General features: G+C 45.6%; 1 protein-coding gene across 3 annotated transcripts in view; it reads left to right on the top strand.

Annotated features, from left to right (window-relative positions):
- The window catches only part of PTBP2 (polypyrimidine tract binding protein 2), a 208398-nt gene extending 200092 nt beyond the window's left edge, over window positions 1–8306 (top strand). For 2 of the 3 annotated variants that reach the window (XM_078644197.1, XM_078644178.1), the window contains one exon: window positions 6941–8306. In XM_078644197.1, coding sequence (XP_078500323.1) covers window positions 6941–7073 — 133 coding nt within the window. In that variant the 3' untranslated portion in view covers window positions 7074–8306. The remainder of the gene's footprint in view (window positions 1–6940) is intronic. The other variant, XM_078644188.1, reaches the window with a different exon arrangement.
- Window positions 8307–22288: the final 13982 nt, after the last annotated feature.

The following is a 22288-nucleotide window of genomic DNA, read 5'->3' on the forward strand; positions in this document are numbered from 1 at the left end:
CGTCAACTTATTTCACCTCTGCAAGCAAAAGGGGCCCAGGCTTTCCTATTAAATCCTTCAAAGCTTAAGGTACTCTTTAAAGAGAAGACTCTTTTTTTACTTCTGAGATAGCAGCAAAGCAATTTTTGAATACTTTGTAATGGGAAAAGTAGGGCCTAATGGGAGTGTTGTAGTAATGTAGTCTTCCCTTTATTAAACTGTATTCGAGCACGTATTTGTGTGTGGGGGGAGGGGGGGCACACTCGTTCCTTTCTCTCCATCACCAAAAGGGACTATTCAGTCCCTGTGCCTCTTTTGGGTGGGTGTGGGGGTTGGTGGGGGGGATAGGGGTAGTAGTAGGGAGTGGAGGGTGGGAGGGGTTGTTGGGGCAAGGAAGATGAGAAACACATCAGTGGGGCTGACCTGCTTTAGAATGAGCAAGCAAGGATGTAATAAATGTCTTACATATGTATATTGTTTTTGTGCATCTGTAAAGACAACCTACATTATATTATCAACAACTGGAGATAGAAAACGTATTGCTTTTCTCGCCAAGGCTAAACAATTTTCCTTTAATGATGGAAAAACTCTATTTGTTCATGGAATATATGTGGGCTAAATAATAGGAAAAAAAGAGGTATTGCGGCCCAGATTCTTAGAACATTAAGTATTGAACTGATTTGTCTGCAAGAAACCCACATTGCCTGGATCAATAGGGCCTGGTTGAAAGATCTCTGGTACGAATTGGTGTGCTGTACACGCTAAGGTACGACTACAAGAGGGGTGGCAATCCTGAAAAAATATGGATAGGGTGAGTGTTACTATATGTTCAGTATATGGCCCCAACTCAGATGACCCCGACATGCTAAATGATATTGGCATCGAACTTGCATCATGGCCATCTCCCCTAATTCTCTGTGGGGATTTCAATTTACATACTCTGGGAGATGAGGACCTTCGTACCAATGTTCGCGAAGAGGCAAAAAAGAATACGATTTTTAGAGCCACCGAGGGTATTCTTAACGATTTTGGCCTTGTGCATGTATGGTGGTTAAAAAGACCTACTGATCCAGGCTATATGTTTTTTTTCTGCCCCTCATCGGAAACATGTTCGACTTGACTTTTTCCCCCATAGAGTTACTGACAAATGCTAGGATTGACACCTATCCGAAAATAATATCTGGTCATAATCCGATAATCCTGGAACTAGAAATAGAAAGGGTGCAAAGAACGTCTAAAAAATCGTGGCGTTTAGAACGTCTGATCCTGGGTATCAGGAACAAATGGCTAAATGGATCCCTGAGTTTTTTTAATTCAATGCCGGTTCTGTCTGTTAATATGGTCTGGGACGCCTTTAAGGCTGGAGTCCGAGGAGAGACCTTAAGCTACATTAAAAAACAGCGGAGTATGAGAGCAGAACAGGAGGAAGAGCTGTATAAACTGCGAGTTCTAGAAACTGAGCTTATGACGGCAGTTAATTCTGGCTTGGAAGGTGATCAAATAATGACAGATGTTGCTGTCCAGAAAATGAAAGTGTACCAGATATTATCCTCCAAATTAGCGGCGCAGATTGCAGTACATCGGGCGGACCTGTACGAGGTGGGGGAAAACTCAGGTCGTTTACTTGCTAAGAGGGTAAGGCAGAAAGAGGTAGCCAAAAGGGTTGATTTCAATCCAGAGCGAGACTGGGCAAATCTTTACCGAACCCTCGAAAGTTTTGGAGACTTTTAGAAATTTCTATATCCAGCTTTATCAAAATGAGGATAACTTCGAAATAGAGGGGAAAATCTTGAGTTCCCTACATTAACTCTAGATCAGAAAGAAGAGTTAGAGTCTGATATTACTAAAGAGGAGTTGGAGGCTGCAATCTTATCCCTAGCGGTGGGAAAGGCGGTGGGACCAGATGGGATCCCGCTGCAATTTTTCAGAAATTTCTCATCGATCCTAAAAGAGCAAATAGTGTTGGTATGTCTGAGTGCACAAAAGGGTCAAGCTCCAAGATCCTGGCGCGAATCAATAATAACTGCTTTTTTGAAAAAAGATAAATCTCCCCTTCTACCATCCTCGTAGAGACCGATATCTTTAATTAATGCTGACAGTAAAATGTTCTCAAATTTTAGCTACCCGTCTGTCGAGTATTATTGCATTTCTTGTATCAGTACAGCACGGGTTCATACCTGGTCGGGATACGACCGACCATGTGCATCGAGTGATAGTATTGATGGACTGGGCTGAAGCTACTAAGACCCCCATTGGAATCACCCTGTTGGATGCCGAGAAGGCATTCGACAGGGTGTCTTGGTTATACCTGTGGGATGTCTTGCGTCTGAAGGGCTTCGTACAGATCATGATTCAAGCAATTAAATCTCTGTATCAATCACCTACTGCCTGTATACGATTGGCAGATAGAGAGTCAGATCCCTTAATAATAAGCCGTGGAACGAGGCAAGGATGTCCGAGCTCTCCATTATTATGTGCTTTAAATATTGATTTTTTCTTATCTAAATTAATTCAATCCACAGATATTATACCAGTCAAAGCAGGTGGCATTCATTATAGAGCCCTAGCATATGCGGACGATATTGTCATTCTCACCACCGAATCGTCTTCTGCTATGCCAACAACTGAAAGGCTCGCATTACAGTTCAGACTTTTTTCTGGATACAAGTTGAATTTAACCAAAACACAGATTATCTGTGTTGGGTGCAACCCGCCGGACGGAATCTGCCGTTCCGGAAGCAACATATCTAGGAATAAAACTGTGCTCCCCAATTAATAAGATTCCTGAAATTAATGACTCCAGTCATTGATAAAGTGAATGCCACCCTAGAGCGAGTAAATCATCTTCATCTATCATTGTATCGGAGGTCGAATGTGCTTCAGATGCTTGTGCTACCTAAGTTTCTTTACTTGTTTAGATCCATCCCACTCGAATTGCCATCAGCCTGCTTTAAAAGACTTGAGAATATCAGCAATAGGTTTTTACGGGGTTACAAAAGGCATAGGAGAGCATATAAAAAGATACTACCAAGATCTATTGGGGGCTGGGGAATCCCACATTTTGTGTTTTATTACTGGGCGGCTGTCCTACAATTTATTTCTCCACTTGTTATTGGCAATAAGGCTATTGTTTTATCATGTCATAGCCCCTCGATATATGCATTTGGGCTGGGAGAGGAGGCCAATGGTCCTTTGGTTACATTTCTGGAACCCAGTTATTTTAAAAAAACGAAGTTCAAAATTTATAAAGGTGCTTATATGGTATGGAGGCTTGTGAAGCGACATATCCACCTGTCCAATATAAACATCTATACCCCCTTTGAAGCCGCTGGAATACTTTGTTATATTTCGTGACCAAACCACTGCTAATTAGCGGCAGAAGGGGATAGCCAGTTTAGGTGAATTATGCGTAGAGGGACACATTTTATCATTTGCAGAGTTACAATCACAATATGAGGTTCCAAAACATGATTTTTTTTAAAATATTTTCAGTTTTCTAACAGCATTGGGCCCTGATACTCTTGCTCAGCTTAGAAAATTGCCGCTAATAGAGGCTTTGGGGGGAAAAATTCCCATTGTTTTTTTTTGACATCTTGATAAACCTACTGCCAGATGATCGTCAGCAATACCAAGAAAAAAGGGCTACGAAGTTAAACATAGAGGCAAATGAGCTAAGTACCTCCATAGCTCTGGCAAGTGAAGTTCTGATGACCGGCAGGATGCGTGCACAGCACTATATGGTCATTTATGATTTATATTCTACCCCCAGCAAAATATCTAAATGGGGCACAGGTGCTGGAACTAAATGTAACAGATGAAATTTGTTCGCCGCAGATGCTATACATATGTTTTATTTATGTCCTAAACTGGCTGATCTCTTTTCCTCAATGCAATCTCTTCTTTCAGCAATATTAGGGTCTCCATTTTGTATTACAGGAGAGCTGGTAATGCTGGGAGTTAAATCAGAGCTGGAGACCCATATAAGCTCAATCTAAAATGGCACTGATTTTTATCTCTATGGCGATTCTGCTCGCCTGCATTACAAAAGAATGAATTTCTCCTGAACCCCTGTTATTTACTACTTGGAGGGCTAGGCTATTAACGTATAACTTAGAATTTGCAATCTATAAGACTAAGGGGAACAAAGATTAAGGGGGGCGAAAATTTGGGCCCCGATTACAGAATGGATCTAATGTATTGTGATCTAATGTACAGTTGGGCTGTTACTTCGGCATGATTCTTCTTCTTTTCAGGTAGCATGTATTTAAGATATCTTTGTTTTTGGACATATTCCCTCCTTATTTTTCTTTCATGTTTTATCTTTATTTTTTTCAGATCCAGATGATGTAAATCTTGCTATGTGTATTCTTTTGGATATATCTTTGTCGACCCGCTGATTTGTACTTGTGTTTGAATTGTCTATTTGTTTGTCTCTATTTTCCTTGCATAAAAAAAAGGGAATAACCCTGGACAGCAATCTCACTATGCAGAAACACATTTGCAACGCCACAAAGGGAGCAAACTTCTAGATCAATAGTTTGAGGAAGCTAAAGCCCTTCCTGCCAGCCAATGACTTCAAGATAGCTGTACAAGCGCTAGTTATCCCGCGGGTGGATTATGGAAGTGTCTGTTTGCAGCCTCCCAAAAGTCATCACAGCTCCCCTGAGAGCCTCAATAAACACCGCAGTAAGACTCATCACGGGCTCGAAAAGAAGTTCCCACATCTCCCCTGATCTAAAATCCTTGAATCGGCTCCCACTGGAAGCTAGAATTCATCTAAAAATAGCGTGCATGACACACAAGGCCATACACCACAAGGCTCCCATTTATCCTGCCCAGGAATTGACAATCTCCTGCGGGTCTAGGTCCTCTAGGGGTGCCGACAACCTACTTCTAAAACCTCAAAGATTCATCAAAAATAAAACCTATAAACAAACCTTTTCTCGAATGTCACCTAGGATTTGGAACTCTCTTCCCCCAGAAACCAGATTGAACTCTTCCACCGTCTCCTTCAAAAAGGAAGTAAAAGCGATCCTCATGGCAAAATTTACTTGACTAGAGGCTAAGCAAATCTGAAGAATAATTTTTCCCGCATTGGGAGGTCCATCCATTCTCCCTAGGCTCGATATCCTGCCATGGAACTTAAGAAATCGAGATACTCAAGTTAAGCTCTCTACTACTGTTCCTGATCTCTGTTTTTAATGTTATCCCATGTTTCTCGTCCCCACGTTTTGTACTTTGCACTCGTATTATTATCCCTTGCGCATGTCACCCCTCCTTTATTACCTGTATAATTTGTCATACTTCTCCCTATGTATTATGCAACTCTGAATACTGGAAAGCGCTCTGATATCCGCAAGGATCTTGTTCGCGCTCTATAAAACCTTCAAAATAAATAAATAAAATAAATCAGGACATCCCTTTCGCGGTAAGTGGACAGCACTACCAGTTCACAGTACTGCCCTTCGAGGTTACTACAACCTGAAGGTCCTTCATCCAGTGTCACGTTGTGGCCATTAATCTGTGAAGAGTGGTCATTCACTTCTTTCATTATCTCTGACTGGCTGTTCAAGAGCAGAAGCAGCAAGCAATGTCTAACACAAATTTAGACAGTGCTCAATCATCTACACCGTTTAGGGACTACTTTAAGCGCAAAGAAATTCTATTTAAAACCTAAGCAGTAGTTTTTAGGAAGGCATGCCCAGCCAGTAGACTGATAGCATTTCAACAGCTGCTGACGCTTTTTTAATCTACTTGCTTGGTAACCATAAAAACGAATTAAATTGCTGGTAGTGATGACATCATACATAGCAAATGTACCTTATGCCAGATTGCAGGTACACACCCTGCAGCTGTTCCTTGCCAGCCAATGGTCCCAAGGGGATGATCCGTTGAAAGATCTGTTGATAAATGACAGCACATGGTGCGTTCTGCCTTGGTGGAATAGCAACAGTCCATTGCTCGCCAGTTCTTTTTTTTTTTTTTAACCCTCTTCTATACTTGACCATCAGCGCTGACTTATTGTTCATAGGATGAGGAGTACGTCTTGGTGTCATAACTGAACTGTTCAAGGCACATGGAACTGTGTTCAACAGAGCAGGCCTGGAGTTACTCACCACTTACCCAGCGCTCAAAGCCTTCTACTCCTTCGTTCATGGCCAGGTGGTACTTCTAAAGACAGACAAACATGACAGGAAAGTATTGCATACGAAAACAAGGAGCCCTACTCTCCTCCACCATGACTCAACAGATTTGGCACTTGGCAAATTCCCTTCAACATACAGTTCTTGGTGGATTACCTGCCAAGCAGGAAGAATCACAAGTCCATACATTGGACTTCTACCCTCAAAGCCTTCAAAAGTAATTAAAAAAAATGGAGGAGTTCAACGCTATATCTTTACTACTCTAAATGCAAGACGCCAAATGTCTTGTCTAGCTACCCATACTAACAGTCCAGGAGCAGTGAACAATGAATGAATTGATCTGGGATATTTGCCTTCTCTTTTCCACCTCTCCCACTCTCCCTATATTTGGTGAGGAAGATTAGGCAAGTTTCTATGACCCTCAATCCAGTGGCACTAGCGTCTCTCCCCCCCCCCCTTTCTCTTTCATTGTAAGGGCCCCTGCATGGCTTGAGTTGCATGGGAATCAAAAGTTGTGGACCTGCTGCCATTCATCCTAAAGGGTATTGCATTTGTGGCTTGATGGGAGGGCTATTTTGAAAATAAAGAATCTGCCAACGAAATGTAGTGCCCTTGAAACCAACATCAGTAAAGGTACTTTGATTTTTTTTTTTTAAATGTTTTCATTCGTATTTAGTCTTGTCCTTGGGAAGGTCACATACATGGAGATTGATTTCTTTCTTCTAGTGTTACTAAAATACCCCTAAGGAGTAAATGTTACAAATTTCTCTGTTTAATTTAAATGTTTGGGCAGTTTTTAATTGTTTCATTTGTTTCAGAAGAGATCACAAGATGGCTCTACTTCAGATGTCCACAGCAGAAGAAGCGATTCAGGCCTTGATTGATCTGCATAATTACAACCTTGGAGATAACCACCATCTGAGAGTTTCTTTCTCCAAGTCAACTATTTAAATTTGTGTGACAGTGTATCACTTAAGTGTTTTATCACCTATTGACTGTTCAGGAAAGGGGGGACCACAGTTGGATTTTATTTTCATGCTGTTATCATTCCTTTGTTAATAAAATGAATATGATAAAATTCACTAGGAGGTGGCAGCAGCTAAAGCTGCTGGTTTCCATTTGTTTTTTGGGAAAACTATTAGCTTTTGTTAAAAATTGGTTCAGTTCCATCATGTTTTTCTTTTTACTAAGTTAATGTGTGCCTTAAAATGGAAACTGGTGTTGCTTACATATTAGCATTCACTAGATAAAGAGGGTGTCTGGGGCACATTCAATTTTAGTTTCAAGCAGGGGTGTGTAGAAAGGTTAAGCTTTGATTTTTCCTGATCAGTGCGTTACCTTCCAAGTGCATGTATAGCATAATATTTTGTTTTGAAAACCACAGGCTTTTTGTATTTCATGATTCTTGTATGCGTTCAGTTATGAATGCAAACGCTTGTTAACATTAACAAAGTGCAAAGTGTTCTCTTTGAAGAACGACACACATGATTTATATAAGTTTCAGCCCTACAGTATGTGGAAAGCATTGTAGAATCTTAACCTTTTTGTACACTCGAAGTCGTATCATAAGTGTTCGCACACAGTAATGTCTTGTTTGTGGCTGAATATTTTTTGTAGATGTTTTTGAAGTTGACATGACATGTGCATTCAAATATATATATTGCCATCTTTAGTTTGTAATTACTATTGGAAATATGGTTGTGGATTTCTGAGCATGTGCAGACTGGTCAAGCTTGTTCAGGAACCTGTGCATGCATCAACGACTAAGTGTACTGCAAGATTTGCAGGAAGAATTATTTTGTGGAAGTTTTTGAAACTAGACTTGGTGGGACCAAAGTTTATGTGCCTTTAGTCTTAATTTACCTTGCATTGTAATATTCAGTTTTAATAAATTCAAAATATTTTGTATGTAGAAACAGATTTGACTGTACAATAAAAATGGCGCAGAATCCGCAGGTCAAATTAATCTGAACAGTTTCACATTTCAGCTGAAACTTGTAATTTGATTCTGTTAAAATGACCAATTCTTTTTTGAAATTGATGCACTTCGTTTCAAGCTCATAGATTATCTATGTAGAAAATGGTCATGTATATTTTTTATTAGTTACATTTTTACATCTTTCAGAAATGTAAAATTCAGTATAGTTTGAAAGCGGCACAATTAAAAATTAATTTTCTAACAAAGTTGGGAGGTTTGATGGTGGTTTACTTTCATCGTGTGTACTCTGCTTACCTCTGTAGCATGCTCAATAAACACTTCTGTAGCTCTATATTCACCTTTTCTGTCTTTCTCTGCCTCCTATTCTTTCTTCTACTTTTCTACTCCACTGTTCTTTATAATCAATTTTTTCTTTCTCAGGTCGAAATTAATTCTCTAGAATGTCCCCCCTCCCATGGGTTAGTTTCATGTTACATATGCGTATTTTATCAGTGATGTATGTTTTGCAGTGTGAATATTTTCTGGACTCACTTGCTGTGTGTTATTCCATCTTTCGAGATGTCGAATATTCCTTTTCTTTTTTTTTTTCTTTCCTACTTGTGTGTTGGTGTTTATGTCGAACTCTGTTTGATGTCATGTCAATCCTCCAGTTATGTCGTACATATGCCCCTGAATCCCGTGCTTATCGTAGTCCTTTTCACACTCTTTTTTTCCGCTATTGCACCTGAAAATACGATCAGGAGCTCCATTGAGGAACCAATAAAATTGAGTGTCAGCAAGACGTCCACGGAAAACCGAGAAAAGCTAAATACACTGAATTGATCCTCCAATTTAAAAGCAACCAAAGAAAGTTTAGAGGTTTTTCATCCAAGATCCCATTGGCTGGAGAATGTGAGGAGACTATGGAGCAATACACCATTTAGATTTTGTCCCAAATGCCATTAAGGATTTTCCAGAAAGGCAGCCACAGAGTGTGCAATCTTTCTGTGCCAAAGGATCCGCACAGAAGGCAAATAAAGGAAAGTTGAGCCCGAGGTTATGCAGAAAGAGCAGCGATGGACATCATGCTGAAAAAACAAAGTAGCACAACAGGCCGCACCATTTCTGAGCCGGAACACGCTGACTTGAGTGACTCAACACCAAAGCCATCGGCGCTCAAGGGTTAACACTGACCTAAAGAACTGCATTGGTCAAGAATTGACATTGCTGACAGAAAATCGACAGAACCGGCCTTTACTCCAAAATATAATTAAACGCACAGGCAGGAATAAGAACAAAGAATAAGTGGCCCAGAGTTTGACGAGAAAAGTGTGTGGTCATTACGTTGAAAAAGTGTTACCTGGGTTGAAATGAAGGCTCTGATGAAAAGAAAACTGGATTCTCTTCCTGGGGATCCTTATCAATAGTCGTATGCACTGAATATTCCCGCCCATGCGCGGGGACCCCCAAAAAGTATTAAAAAAAATATTTGATGTCGAAATGCATTTGCCTGTAAGGAGAGCTTTTGATGGAATAAAGAGGTCTCCCTGTCAACCCCTGCTGTGGCCTCTGCTCTTTTTCTGAAAGGAGGTGTTTGCCATAATTTGCGCGTATGCCAGAGACGCGCTCCAGAGGCCCCCGCATCCTGAAGCTGGCCTTGGTTCCACTGGCATCTGCTGCGGCAGACTTTTCTCCCAGGGTACTGGATCACCAAGGCCCACCCCCAGGGCCAGGACAAGATGGAGCGGTGAGGGGGCTATTTCGGCTCCACGCTGGGCGAGACTGTACACACGGTCGAGCCCCCGCCTAACGGTTTCCTGTGTCACGGAGGTTGATGCGGTTGGGGACCCAGGGGGACACTGACATTGCACCATTTGCAAGGGATTAAAGCTGCAAGTCATCGAGAAAAGCTAATTTTCCGCAATGATTAACTTTTAATCACCCGCCTTTCTCACCTGGATCCCTGTTGCATTCTGGGAATTGTGGTGCACAAGTACCGAGTGCACTACGAATGGAGAGAAAGGACACTGTTCCCGAGGGCGGGGCGGACCTGAACTAATCAGTAAGGGGCTTATATTTAAACTTGATGTTACCTGCAGCTGCCTGTGAGACTCTTGGCGCTGAAGAAGGCATATGAGATGCCGAAGTGCATTTGCCTGTAAGGAGAGCTTTTGATGGAATAAAGAGGTCTCCCTGTCAACCCCTGCTGTGGCCTCTGCTCTTTTTCTGAAAGGAGGTGTTTGCCATAATTTGCGCGTATGCCAGAGACGCGCTCCAGAGGCCCCGCATCCTGAAGCTGGCCTTGGTTCCACTGGCATCTGCTGCGGTGGACTTTTCTCCCAGGGTACTGGATCACCAAGGCCCACCCCCGGGGACAGGACAAGATGGAGCGGTGAGGGGGCTATTTCGGCTCCACGCGGGGCGAGACTGTACACACGTTTGAGCCCCCGCCTAACGGTTTCCTGTGTCACGGAGGTTGATGCGGTTGGGGACCCAGGGGGACACTGACATTCCACCATTTGCAAGGGATTAAAGCTGCAAGTCATCGAGAAAAGCGAATTTTCCGCAATGATTAACTTTTAACCACCCGCCTTTCTCACCTGGATCCCTGTTGCATTCTGGGAATTGTGGTGCACAAGTACCGAGTGCACTACGAATGGAGAGAGAGGACACTGTTCCCGAGGGCGGGGCGGACCTGAACTAATCAGTAAGGGACTTATATTTAATCTTAATGTTACCTGCAGCTGCCTGTGAGACTCTTGGCGCTGAAGAAGGCATATGAGATGCCGAAATGCATTCGCCTGTAAGGAGAGCTTTTGATGGAATAAAGAGGTCTCCCTGTCAACCCCTGCTGTGGCCTCTGCTCTTTTTCTGAAAGGAGGTGTTTGCCATAATTTGCGCGTATGCCAGAGACGCGCTCCAGATGCCTCCGCATCCTGAAGCTGGCCTTGGTTCCACTGGCATCTGCTGCGGAGGACTTTTCTCCCAGGGTACTGGATCACCAAGGCCCACACCGGGGCCAGGACAAGATGGAGCGGTGAGGGGGCTATTTCGGCTCGACGCTGGGCGAGACTACACACGGTCGAGCCCCCGCCTAACGGTTTCCTGTGTCACGGAGGTTGATGCGGTTGGGGACCCAGGGGGACACTGACATTCCACCATTTGCAAGGGATTAAAGCTGCAAGTCATCGAGAAAAGCTAATTTTCCGCAATGATTAACTTTTAATCACCCGCCTTTCTCACCTGGATCCCTGTTGCATTCTGGGAATTGTGGTGCACAAGTACCGAGTGCACTACGAATGGAGAGAAAGGACACTGTTCCCGAGGGCGTGGCGGACCTGAACTAATCAGTAAGGGGCTTCTATTTAAACTTGATGTTACCTGCAGCTGCCTGTGAGACTCTTGGCGCTGAAGAAGGCATATGAGATGCCGAAATGCATTCGCCTGTAAGGAGAGCTTTTGATGGAATAAAGAGGTCTCCCTGTCAACCCCTGCTGTGGCCTCTGCTCTTTTTCTGAAAGGAGGTGTTTGATATATATATATATATATATATATATATATATATATATATATATATATATATATATATATATATATATATATATATATCCAACTAATCCTGCTTCTTCAGACCCAACCAACGAAGTAGGCACAGACACGAGGCTGTAAGAATATGTCTTCTTTAATGGGTCAGGTCACCCTCCATCCGGAGACACGAGAGACGCGTTTCGCCTGCACAGCAGGCTTTATCAATATATATATATATATATATATACACACACAATCATATCATTTTTCCACACATCAATGCAGGTTCCAATAAGGTAACAATGGAGGCTAATCCATGCACTTGTATACAAAATGAAAGCAATAGTAAAGGCAAAAAGAAAAACTGGCACCGCTCCTTTAAGGCAGCCATGACCCCTAGCTTCCCATCATGCCTCGTGGCTGACCGGTCAGTTCTTTCCGACTCCTTCAGTCAAGACCCTGGAGTTTTGAGCTCTGACTAAAGTTGACATTTTTGCGTTTTTTTGATTATTTTCTTACCTTCACTCGACGTTTTTCACCTGTTCGCATGAGGAACCAATTTTTCTGCCAAACATTGATCTTTTTCTGTTATAAAATGCCTTCTCTTTTTGATCCTTATCTCTCCTGTGGCAAGAGGGCCAAAACGGACACAGACTCGGTGTGTATACACTGCCTACCTGAGTCTCACATCTCTGATACTTGCCAACACTGCAAGAAGCTGAGACGTATTCTCAAGGAGAGGGAGCTAATTTGTCTCTATGGCCTCTCTGAGAAGCAGAAATCGACCTAGGCGGAAGATCTCCTGTAAGATAGAAGAAGAAAAGGTCCAGATCGACGTTTAGAAATAAGATCCTGATCTGTTCCGCATCGACATCGGATAAACCTTCAGCGGTGAAGAAGCTAGTATGTCCGCCATCTAGATCAGTCAAGGCCTCTAATATCTAAGAGCAGACAGATCCTCAGTTGGCGTCATCTCGCCAGCGGTCTGACAGCCAAACGTTCCCCATCAAATCTCAAGACTCTGTCAAAATTACAGGTACTTTTGATGTCTAAGCACAGAGCTCCATCGACATTGGCACATAGACTGTTGACATCAAGGTACAGAACTCCGTCTGTGTCTTCTCATAGGCGTTCAACATCGAGGCACTCCGTCGAAGTCAACCAGGCGACATTGAAGCGATGTCGGTCAACATCCAGCAGACTATTGCCTTCGACAACGCAGCACCCGACGTCGAGACATCTGTCTCCGTCTGTGTCTTTTCAGTCGGTGTCCAGGCATACACCATCTAGATAGACATCGGAGGCTAGGACACAGCTGGTACACCACTGTTTGTTCTCCCGACCTCGAGAGTACAATCACCTTTGGTGACCCAAAAAACACTGCCGCCACGCTTGATGTTGAGGCACTCCAGTCGACGTCGACTCATCATTCTGACAGATCAAGATCAGGATGAACTTTCTTTATCCCTGAGGTCGCCGGAGGTTAGCCTGTCGACGACTAGCAGCTCGGCATCCTGGCCGGAGAGCGCCCGTCCACAGGAGGAGGCGATAATCACCCTCTGTACATCTCTCCTCTAACTGGATGTTGCCACTGCATCACTGGCATAAATCCACAACTGGGCAGGTACGAGAACCTCAGGATTACTCCAGTCCACTGCACATGTCACCACTGGCTTGTCTGGTGCCAGTAGCAGATCTTACCTACTACTCCCTCAAAGGGTTGAAATCAGGCCCGAACAGGGACAACTTTGTCAAGATGGAGGTCTGCATCTTGGGGGCATCGAAAAAGACACAGATCTCTGACTTGTTCGTTTTCGACTCAGTCGTTGAAAAGGGACTATTCTCCGAGTTTAGCAGGCAGTCCACCTTCAAGGGTCTCCCCAGTGGATGATGTCGGTACCTTCCAAGAGGTTCCGGGGGGGCAACAAAATTGAACATTGACATGCCTACACCCCAAACTTCATCCTCTGATTTTTGAGACATTACACCACAGATCAGCAGTCAGACCTTTGTTGCCTCTAGTACCCGGTCTCTGCAGCCTGTTATGGATGTGTGCCTCACACCAGCAACTATCAAGACCGCACCAGCAAGGATTTTGAAAAAATACAGTCCTCCAGTAGAGTATCAGCTATTCCTTCCAGCTGATCCTCCTCCAGACTCTGTGATCATGGTGGCAGTTAAAAAGAAACATGCAGTTGCGTCATTCTCAACAGTGCTTCCTGGTAAGGGCAGTAGAACACAGGACTCTTGTGGCAGAAAAGTCTGTGGTACCTCGGCCTCCATGCTGAAAGTTTCAAGTGCCTCAGCTCTGTTGGGACGCTGCGATAGATCCTTGTGGGATTCTAGAAAGGTTTAAAGACGAGCTCCCCAAAGATGACGTGTGGATTTCGAAGAGGTGCTGCAGGAAGGAGGTTTGGTCGCTAAGCAAGTCATTAGTGCTGAAGCTGATGGTGCAACCATATCTGCTCACTCCTGTGCACCTGACTTCGGCTTACGGCACTAAAGCCTGAAGCTCAACAACGGACCCTAAGCCTACCCGTTTCAGGATCTTCCTCGTTTGGCACGCATACAGATGTCAATGTCAAGAAGGAAAGCGGAGCTTATCTGATAGACATCTAGCTGCACATTGCTGAACTTAGAATATCCCAAGGCGTTAGACTGGATCCGGAATTTTTTTGCAGCAGCACCTCTGCACACCGGGGGATGGCGCCACATGACCCCACCCTGACTTCGTTCTCGTGCGTAACGTCAGCAAGGTCATATAAGTTCCTCCCGGGACATGCAGACTCCAGTTTCCTTCTTTTCCGCGTGCAACGCGGATCCGGAGTGAGCGGTTCCTCTGGCCCGTTTTCAGGCCACCTTTTCGACGCTTCGCATCAGGAACAGTGCGCGATGCCTTTGGGCTTTAAAACTTGTACTTCCTTTTCGCTGCAGATGTCTGCGACGGACCTGCATCTTATTTGTACATGGTGTCTGGGCGAGCACCATGACTTTACGGTCTGCGAAGCCTGCCAACACCTGAAGCTAAAGTCGCCGCGGGAGCGTCGAATGAAGCTTCTCTCGGCCCGTCTGTCCCGGTCGTATTCGTCTCACCCCCGGCCTCTTCATCAACATCAGGTCACTCTACTGTCTGGTTCTGCTGTCGATTGCCCTCTGGGGCACATGGCCATCGTTCGCTGCTTGGTAAGTCGAGGCGTTTGTTGCCGAGGTCTTCGACCTTCCTTTCTTCTGTTGTCAGGGGCACTGGTTCCAGGAACATTCTGGACGTGCGCTCCCGACAATCACCCCCCTCTATCCACCCTTTCCGGGTGTGGGGCCGACTCTGGCCCAGATGGAGGCATATGCCGCAGCTCTGCAGGCCTCCTTTGGGTCCTCACCCGTTCCTTGGGGCCTCTGCTTCTTGTGGGATCTCCGACGGACTCGCTGGAGTTCGCGGGTTCGCCCCCGGTGCCAATTGAGACTTTGCCACCCAGGAACGTCGGCGATGTGGTGTCGTTGGGACGCGGCTCGGTTGGTCCCCCTCTACTGTCTGCAGGGAGCTGTTAAGGCGCGGCCCAGCGAGGTCCCCCTCTACGACCCACAGTGCCTCTGTGGCGCCGCAGGTGGTTGCCGGTGCTCATAGCGCTCCCTTGAGCACACCCCGGCCGCCTGTCCGGTGCCGGAGTCTCACCTCCCCGGCTCCGCCTCCGCTTCTTTCTCCGGAGTCGGAACCTGTCATAGATGAGGCGGAGGCGGCGCTGAAAGCTTGCCTCGCCGGCTCCGGTGTCTTCTCCTTCAGAAGGGGAGCTTGTCATAGTTTTTCCGCCCACATGTGTCGTTTTGGTGCCGCGTCAACGCAGAGTTGTGGGCTCTTCTCTAGAGGCCTCCAGAGATAGTTTGGCACCGCCCTCTCACCCGGCGTCACCGGAGGTATTGTTGCCAGTGCCCCCCTTGGAATTTGTGGAGCCTCCTCAGAAGCTCACAGATCCAGCAGGCTCTTCGCCTCCCCAGGAGCCCAATCAGGATCCTCATTCTTCAATGGGGCTCCCTTATGTGGGGCATTGGTCACACCCTCAATGTCTTGGGAGGGTCAGCTTACCGCTTCTGCCCTTCGGAGCTTCCCTTTATGATGCACCTTTTGGGTGCCTGTGTCCGGCCTGCTTCAGGTGACCCGGTGGCTCGTTTCGTTTTGCACCGTAACCATCATGCTCTGCCAGATCCTGTTTGTCTTTTTGTGCATCCTGGTGCACAGGGGTTTGTGTTAACGACTGCCTTTCCTTCCCTGCCCCCTCTAATGCTTCCTCCCTCTCTGGAGTTCAGATGGCTTGAGTCATGATGAAGGATCATCTTTTCATCCACTAGTGCAGCCCTACGGTCCTTAAATACAGTGTGTGTGTTTTGGCGCTGGCTACCTGTGCCCTGTGTGACTCTGCAGAGTCTGCAATCCGCTGAGCCTTAGATACTGCGGATTCTTTGGGCTTAGCTATGGAGGGTTCTGTTTCCTTAAGGCGTCACGCTTGTTGCGAAATAGCGTCTTCCCTGAAGATATCTGGGAGCGACTGGTTGACTTACCATTTGATGGGGCTTTGCCGTTTGATGCTCAAGCAGAGTCAGCGGTTCACCAGCTCCTTGCCGGCTTTCGATCTCCCACTTAGGTCTTCTTAGGCCTGTCTTCCATGGTGGTACTTTTTCACTTCGCATCCATTAGATGCACTCTGCATTTCATATGGCGGTGAGCCTTACGTCTTCATTTTTCTGTGGTCAAGGGTGATAACTCCTTTATTGGAATGCCTTGGATGCGTTTTGCTTTGAGCTGCCTGTTGGCTTGTTGTGGCCGTGTTCCACTGATTGGTGTGTCTAGTACTCTTGACTGTGGTATTGAGCTGGTGTTGAGCTGGTGGTTTAGCTAGGTAATGTCATATGGCTTGGAACTCATGTTCAGTTCCTTACTGCACTCGCTTGGCTTATTGCCCTAAGAGGTGTCTCCTGTTTGGCATATGCATACTCCGTGTGGGGTACTTGTATGCTATTATATAGCTTTGCTCATCTCACCTGGGCCTGGAGATCCTGTGGACTCCATGCGTCGCCTGGTGGTCCATTGTACGGTCAATATTCTTCCGCATGGTCATCCACCTCCTTGGGAGGTTTCATGGTGTCCTCTTCAAAATAGGCTCCTACTTACCCTTACTGTACTAGGTGTGATTCGGTATGGACATGTTCAAGCTCCTGGCTAGTTCTGACTCTACATATTTATATGTTTATACATTTCTGTATACATGCCTGTTGCCTTGGTATTCTTCTTCCTACATCGCCACCTTTCGAGGCTGTGATGTCTGGACCAATATCTCCATGTTTGGGAGAGCTTTTCTGAGTTGTTGCAGCTTGCCCATAGGCTCCTCCTTGCGTCTGCTTACTGTGGTGATTTCCCAATTTGACAAATGCTCACTTTTTGGTGTCGACGCGGTACGTGTCTTTTCTGGCGTGTTAGTCTCAGATTCTCAGGCTCTTCCCACCATTCGATAAACTTGCTGTTTATTCTGGGTTGGCAGATGAGGTCGAGGGTGGATGACCTCAATGCGCGCGGGGGAATGTATCGGGCCAGCAGGTTGTTAAGGTCATCGGGTCCCTTGCCGTGAATGGATCTGTGGACAAGGCAGAAAGCTTTAAATTGAATGCGGCGTCTAACCGGGAGCCAGTGTAGTTCCCGAATAGCTTTGGACGTGGGGTGGCGTCTAGGGATGTTCAGTAAGGCTCTAGCCGCCGCTTTTGGATCGCCTGAAGTTTAGACAGCTGTTTTTCTCCTGCTCCCAGGTAAAGGGAATTGCAGTAGTCAATGCGGGATAACACCAGGGCTCCCATTACCGTTTTTCTGAGTGTATCTGGGATATAGGGAAGAACTTTCCTAATCAATTTGATGTTGTGAAAACAGGCTGAAATCACCTGGTTCACCTGGGCTTTACATGAGAGTTCCTTGCATAATAGGAAGCCGAGGTTTTTAACCTTGTCTACGGGAAGAGGGCAGGTTCCTGCTTCACGGGGCCACCATAGGTCGTTCCACATGGAAGCTTTGTTGCCAAACTCAATAACTTCGGTTTTATCCGTATTAAGTCTTAGGAAGTTGTTATTCATCCAATTCTTAACCTGGGAGAGGCAATTCCTGAATCGTTCTGCTGTGGCATCAATGGATTGAGAGATGGACACAACAATCTGTGTGTCGTTGGCGTACGACACCAATTGTAGTCTGTGAGATCTAATCAGGGCTGCTAGGGGGGTGACGTAAAGGTTAAAAAGAGTAGGAGACAGTGCTGAGCCTTGTGGAACACCGCCCAGGAGAGAGAACTCAGTGGATTGCAGCCCATTCCAAATCACTTGATTGGTGCGGGTGGTTAGGAAGGAGGCAATGAGGGCTAGGGCAGAGCCGGTGAAGCCTAAGGATGTAAGTCTTTTTAATAGGACGGCGTGATTAACGGTGTTGAAGGCCGCTGTGAGATCTAAAAGTATCAGGGCCGATCGTCCACCTTCGTCCATAGTTTTGCGAATTTTTTCAGTCGCCATGATAAGGGCAGATTCCGTGGAATGTAGTGGTCTGAAGCCATGCTGAGATGGATCAAGTAGCTTCTTTTCCTCCACATACAGCATTATTTCCTGATTTATAGCTTTTTCTAGAATTTTTGATGGTAATGGCAGACAGGAAATGGGTCGATAATGTTTGTATTCAGAAGGATCCAGAGAATCTTTTTTAAGAATAGGCCTAATGCTTGCCATTTTCCACTTATTTGGAAATTCTCCTAGAGAGATTATTTTATTGAGCAAAGGAGTTAGGGTATTAGCAATGATCTCAGGGATTTGATGTAGCACATAGGGGGGGGGCATGGGTCCAGCGGAGAGCCGGATATAATCTGAGTTAGTAAGTCATGTACTTGCTGTTTTTCAAGTACAGAGAAGCTGGAATAACGGGGGGAAGTCATGTCGGTAGGTCCAACTTTGTTGTGGGGTATGATGGATACCGTGGAGCTAAGTTCATCATACACTGATTGTACCTTCTTTTGAAAGCAGGTGGCCATACCATCGACAAAGCTCTGATCAGGGTTGAATACTGTGTCTCGTGGAGTTTTTGTTAGATGGGCCACAGTTCTGAAACGTTCCCTGGAAGAATTAGCTGATTTTTGGATTTTTTCTGTGAAGTAGGCGGCCTTTGCCTGAATTATTATGGATTTGTACTCTTGTAAGGTTTTTGAGTATTCTAGTTTATTCTCGAGGCTGTAGTCAGAGCGCCAGCTTCGTTCTGCGCGTCGGCACTTAATCTTAACAGTTTTTACCTCGGCCGTGTACCATTGAGCAGTGACGAGTCGTTTGCTGGATTTCTTTGGTTCAAGTGGGATCAGCTCGTTCACCGCGTCAGTAATCCATTTGTTGAAGTTGGAAGTCCAAACTTCACTGCTGCCGTGGTCAAAGTCGGGAAGAGTCTTTCCCAGTTCCTCAGCAAGTTGGATGGTTTCAAGTTTTTCCTAAGGGCGGGAAGTTTCAGGGGGCGAGTAGTTTCTGCGCTGAGTCGCAAAGTTTTTTAATTGTAGATTAAAATAGACGTCATTATGATCCGACCAGGGTATGGGGGTGATGGATAAAATTTTGATGGAATGACAGTTCGAGAAAATCCCATCGAGGGTGTGTCCTGCTATGTGGGTGGGTTTATCGATTAACTGTTTCATGTCGAAACTGAGAAAGTTATCGATAAGAGTGGCTGAGTCAGGATCGTTTTTTAGCTCTAGATGATAGTTGAAGTCGCCTAGGATGGTATAAGAGGCTGTATCAAAGGTGGTTTCTAGGAAGGTGTGTATAGCTTTGGTGAAGGGCGTCCTGGGGCCGGTAGGGTGGTAAACTAGCAGTCCTTCAAAGATCAGATAATTGTTTTCCTTGATCTTAAAGGTCATTGCTTCGGCTTCTAATTCTGGTTGGGCGCAAATGATTGTTTTCAGGTGCGACCGGTGGATTAGCGCAATACCTCCCCCGGTGGACCCTGTTCGATTCAAGCTTTCGACGGAGTAGCCTATGGGCGTGGCGATGTTCCAGTCGGGTCCGGAGGTCTGAGAAGCCCAAGCTTCCGTTAGAAACATGAGGTCAGTGCTGTGATCGTTGAGCAAGGCTTCGATCTCATGTTTATGTTTGGGCATCTTACATTGAGTAGTATGCATTTGAGGGACCTATTTTTGTGAGACATAGTATGGGCCCGGTAATCGGTGGTATAAGAAGTGGCCTGTATCAGGTTACTCACAGCAGGCTGCGATTTTTGGGAAAGGGTGGTTTCTGTGTGAATATCCTGTTATTTCTGCTCTTTCGAGCTGCTTGGGTTGCTGTCTGGCTGTTCCGCCACAGCTTCCCCCCTTTATCCGTCACTCTGTTTCTGGATCGGACGTTTGGCGCTTTCTGTTCTGTTGCAGACCCACCTCCCCTTTGGGGTATGGCTGTGGTATCTATTCTAAGTTAAAGAATCTGCGGCTAGATGTCTCTATCAGATGTAAGAGTTACTTACCTTCGGTAACGATGTATCTGGTAGAGACGTTGTCTAGTCGCAGATTCCTTAACGCCCACCCAGCCTCCCCTTTCTGCGAGAACCTTGCTGATTGCTGTTCTCCACTGGCCTCTTCAGTTGCCATTGGGTTCTCTCAAGGGAGTTCGGTTTGTTGCGCCCCTCCGAGTGTTTCCATATACAGTTACCTTCTGCTGAGGGGCTTCATTCCTGTACTATGGTGGTTTTTTAAATCACAAGGAGATTAGTTTTCCTCTCCAGTTACCTTACCTTCCTTCTGTCTTCTCTATTGACTAGGGGTCCTGGTCTCCTCTTGGTCGTCCTCTGGGGGGGTTGTTGTGCTCTGTTTCGAACCTCCGTTATTATAGGGAATGGGCCAGTCTTTTCATACCCTCCTACAGTGCACTGTTCTTTCTGTGCTCCGTCCTTACTAAACGGCATAGTTCTACATGGCAATGTCAGTCTATTTCTGTCTGTTGAGATGTTCTTCCCTTGTTGCACTCTGGGAAGGGTCTTCGCTTAACTTGCGGGCCTCTTTCTCACAGCTTTTCACTTAGATGTAGGTAGTGTCTAATTCTATCTTTTATAATGGTGTCTTTCACCATACTCCTTTACTCACGTTTTTTTCATCCCTCGCACACTGTTCCCATACTTTCAGAGTTTTTTGTTAGTGGCTCCGCGTTGTGCAGCGGAAAAGTTTCTCAGAAGAAAGCTGACGTCAGAGCGCCAGGAGAGACTTATGACCTCGCTGATGTCACGTACATGACATCAGGGCGGGGTTGTATGGTGCCGTCCCCCGGCGTGCAGAGGTGCTGCTGCAAAACATTTCTGGATCCAGTTTGACGCCTGAGGATATTCTAAGTTAAGGAACCCACGGCTAGACAACCTCTCTACCAGATACATTGTTACCGAAGGTAAGTAACTTGTACGACACTTTGAAAGCGGTATGTCTAGAAAAGAGAAAGGAGTTCAGGCGAAGATAGAGCCATACGACTGCTGCCCTTTCCATCAGAAGGTTCAAACTTCGAACCCCACAGTGCAGAGGCAACAACAGCACCAAACCAGAACTCACTATCAGGTGTTTCACCCCCAGAGGGAGAGGAGCATCATGACAATCTGCTACCTTAGCAAAAGCCCCATTGAAACAATGAACGATCTCTTCCCCTGACGATGTTTCCCACTCCAGTGGAGGTGGGGGAGAGAGAGAAGTATATCCAACAACCTGGAAGAGTGGTGCAGCATCACAAACTATCAATGGGTATTAACACCTTGGCTGCTTGGCAGATTTTTCCCCTGTGCTGGGACTCATTGTAAATGGGTGTGGAGCACCCTAGAGGTATACCTCATGACGAGCTGAGCTAGTCGTGAGCATGGAAGGGGTTAAGTGGGTATCCTCTACAATTGTCACCACCCACACACTACCAATTGCAGGCACTGCAGCAGGAGGTATCCACTCCTATGAAAATCAGGCCACAAAGAAGTTCCTATATCAACGGGGACGAGGGGTATACTCCAGGTACTTTTTTAGTGAGAAAGAAAGGTCAAAAATCAGAATTCAGATCCATCTTAGATTTGCTATCATCTGTCACTGATGTGCAAGCAGATGCTTTGCATCACATTCCCTTAAGTTCTGCAGGTTCCCTCTCTCCTGTGATCGATGGCATACTGCATTTTTCTCATCCCCAGCGCCAGGCTGAGGATACGTCCAAACAGCAGGTTCTGGAGGACAAGTGGGATCAATGAACTGCTCAATGGAACAACAAGCTCCATCTGTCGAGAGCAGCCAGATCATTGATTCCATAGTGGACGCAACAATAATACCTCTTGGAGGGAGTTCCATTCCATCAACCTCGTCCGACGCAATCGCTAATCACAGATGCTTTTCTCTGGGGTTGGGGAGTGCACATGGGGTCTCTCCAAACTCGAGGTTGGTGGTCAGCCAAATAGCAGGTGTATCAAATCAACATTGTGGAGCTACTGGCTGTGCATCTAACAGTCCAGGCTTTTCTTCCTTCCATCCAGACCAGCTCCATATTAGTCTAGACGGACAATACGACCACCATATACTATCTAAACAAACAAGGAGGGACTCAATCATGTTCTCTGTCAGTGGAGGCTGAAAAGCTCTGACATTGGCTCCTAGCAAGAAAACTGGTTGATCACAGCGATACATCTACCAGGAGAGCAAAATGCTCAAGCTGATTCCCTCAGTTG

The sequence above is a fragment of the Lissotriton helveticus genome, chromosome 1_1 (assembly GCF_964261635.1).
Source record: "Lissotriton helveticus chromosome 1_1, aLisHel1.1, whole genome shotgun sequence".
Classification (NCBI taxonomy): domain Eukaryota; kingdom Metazoa; phylum Chordata; class Amphibia; order Caudata; family Salamandridae; genus Lissotriton; species Lissotriton helveticus.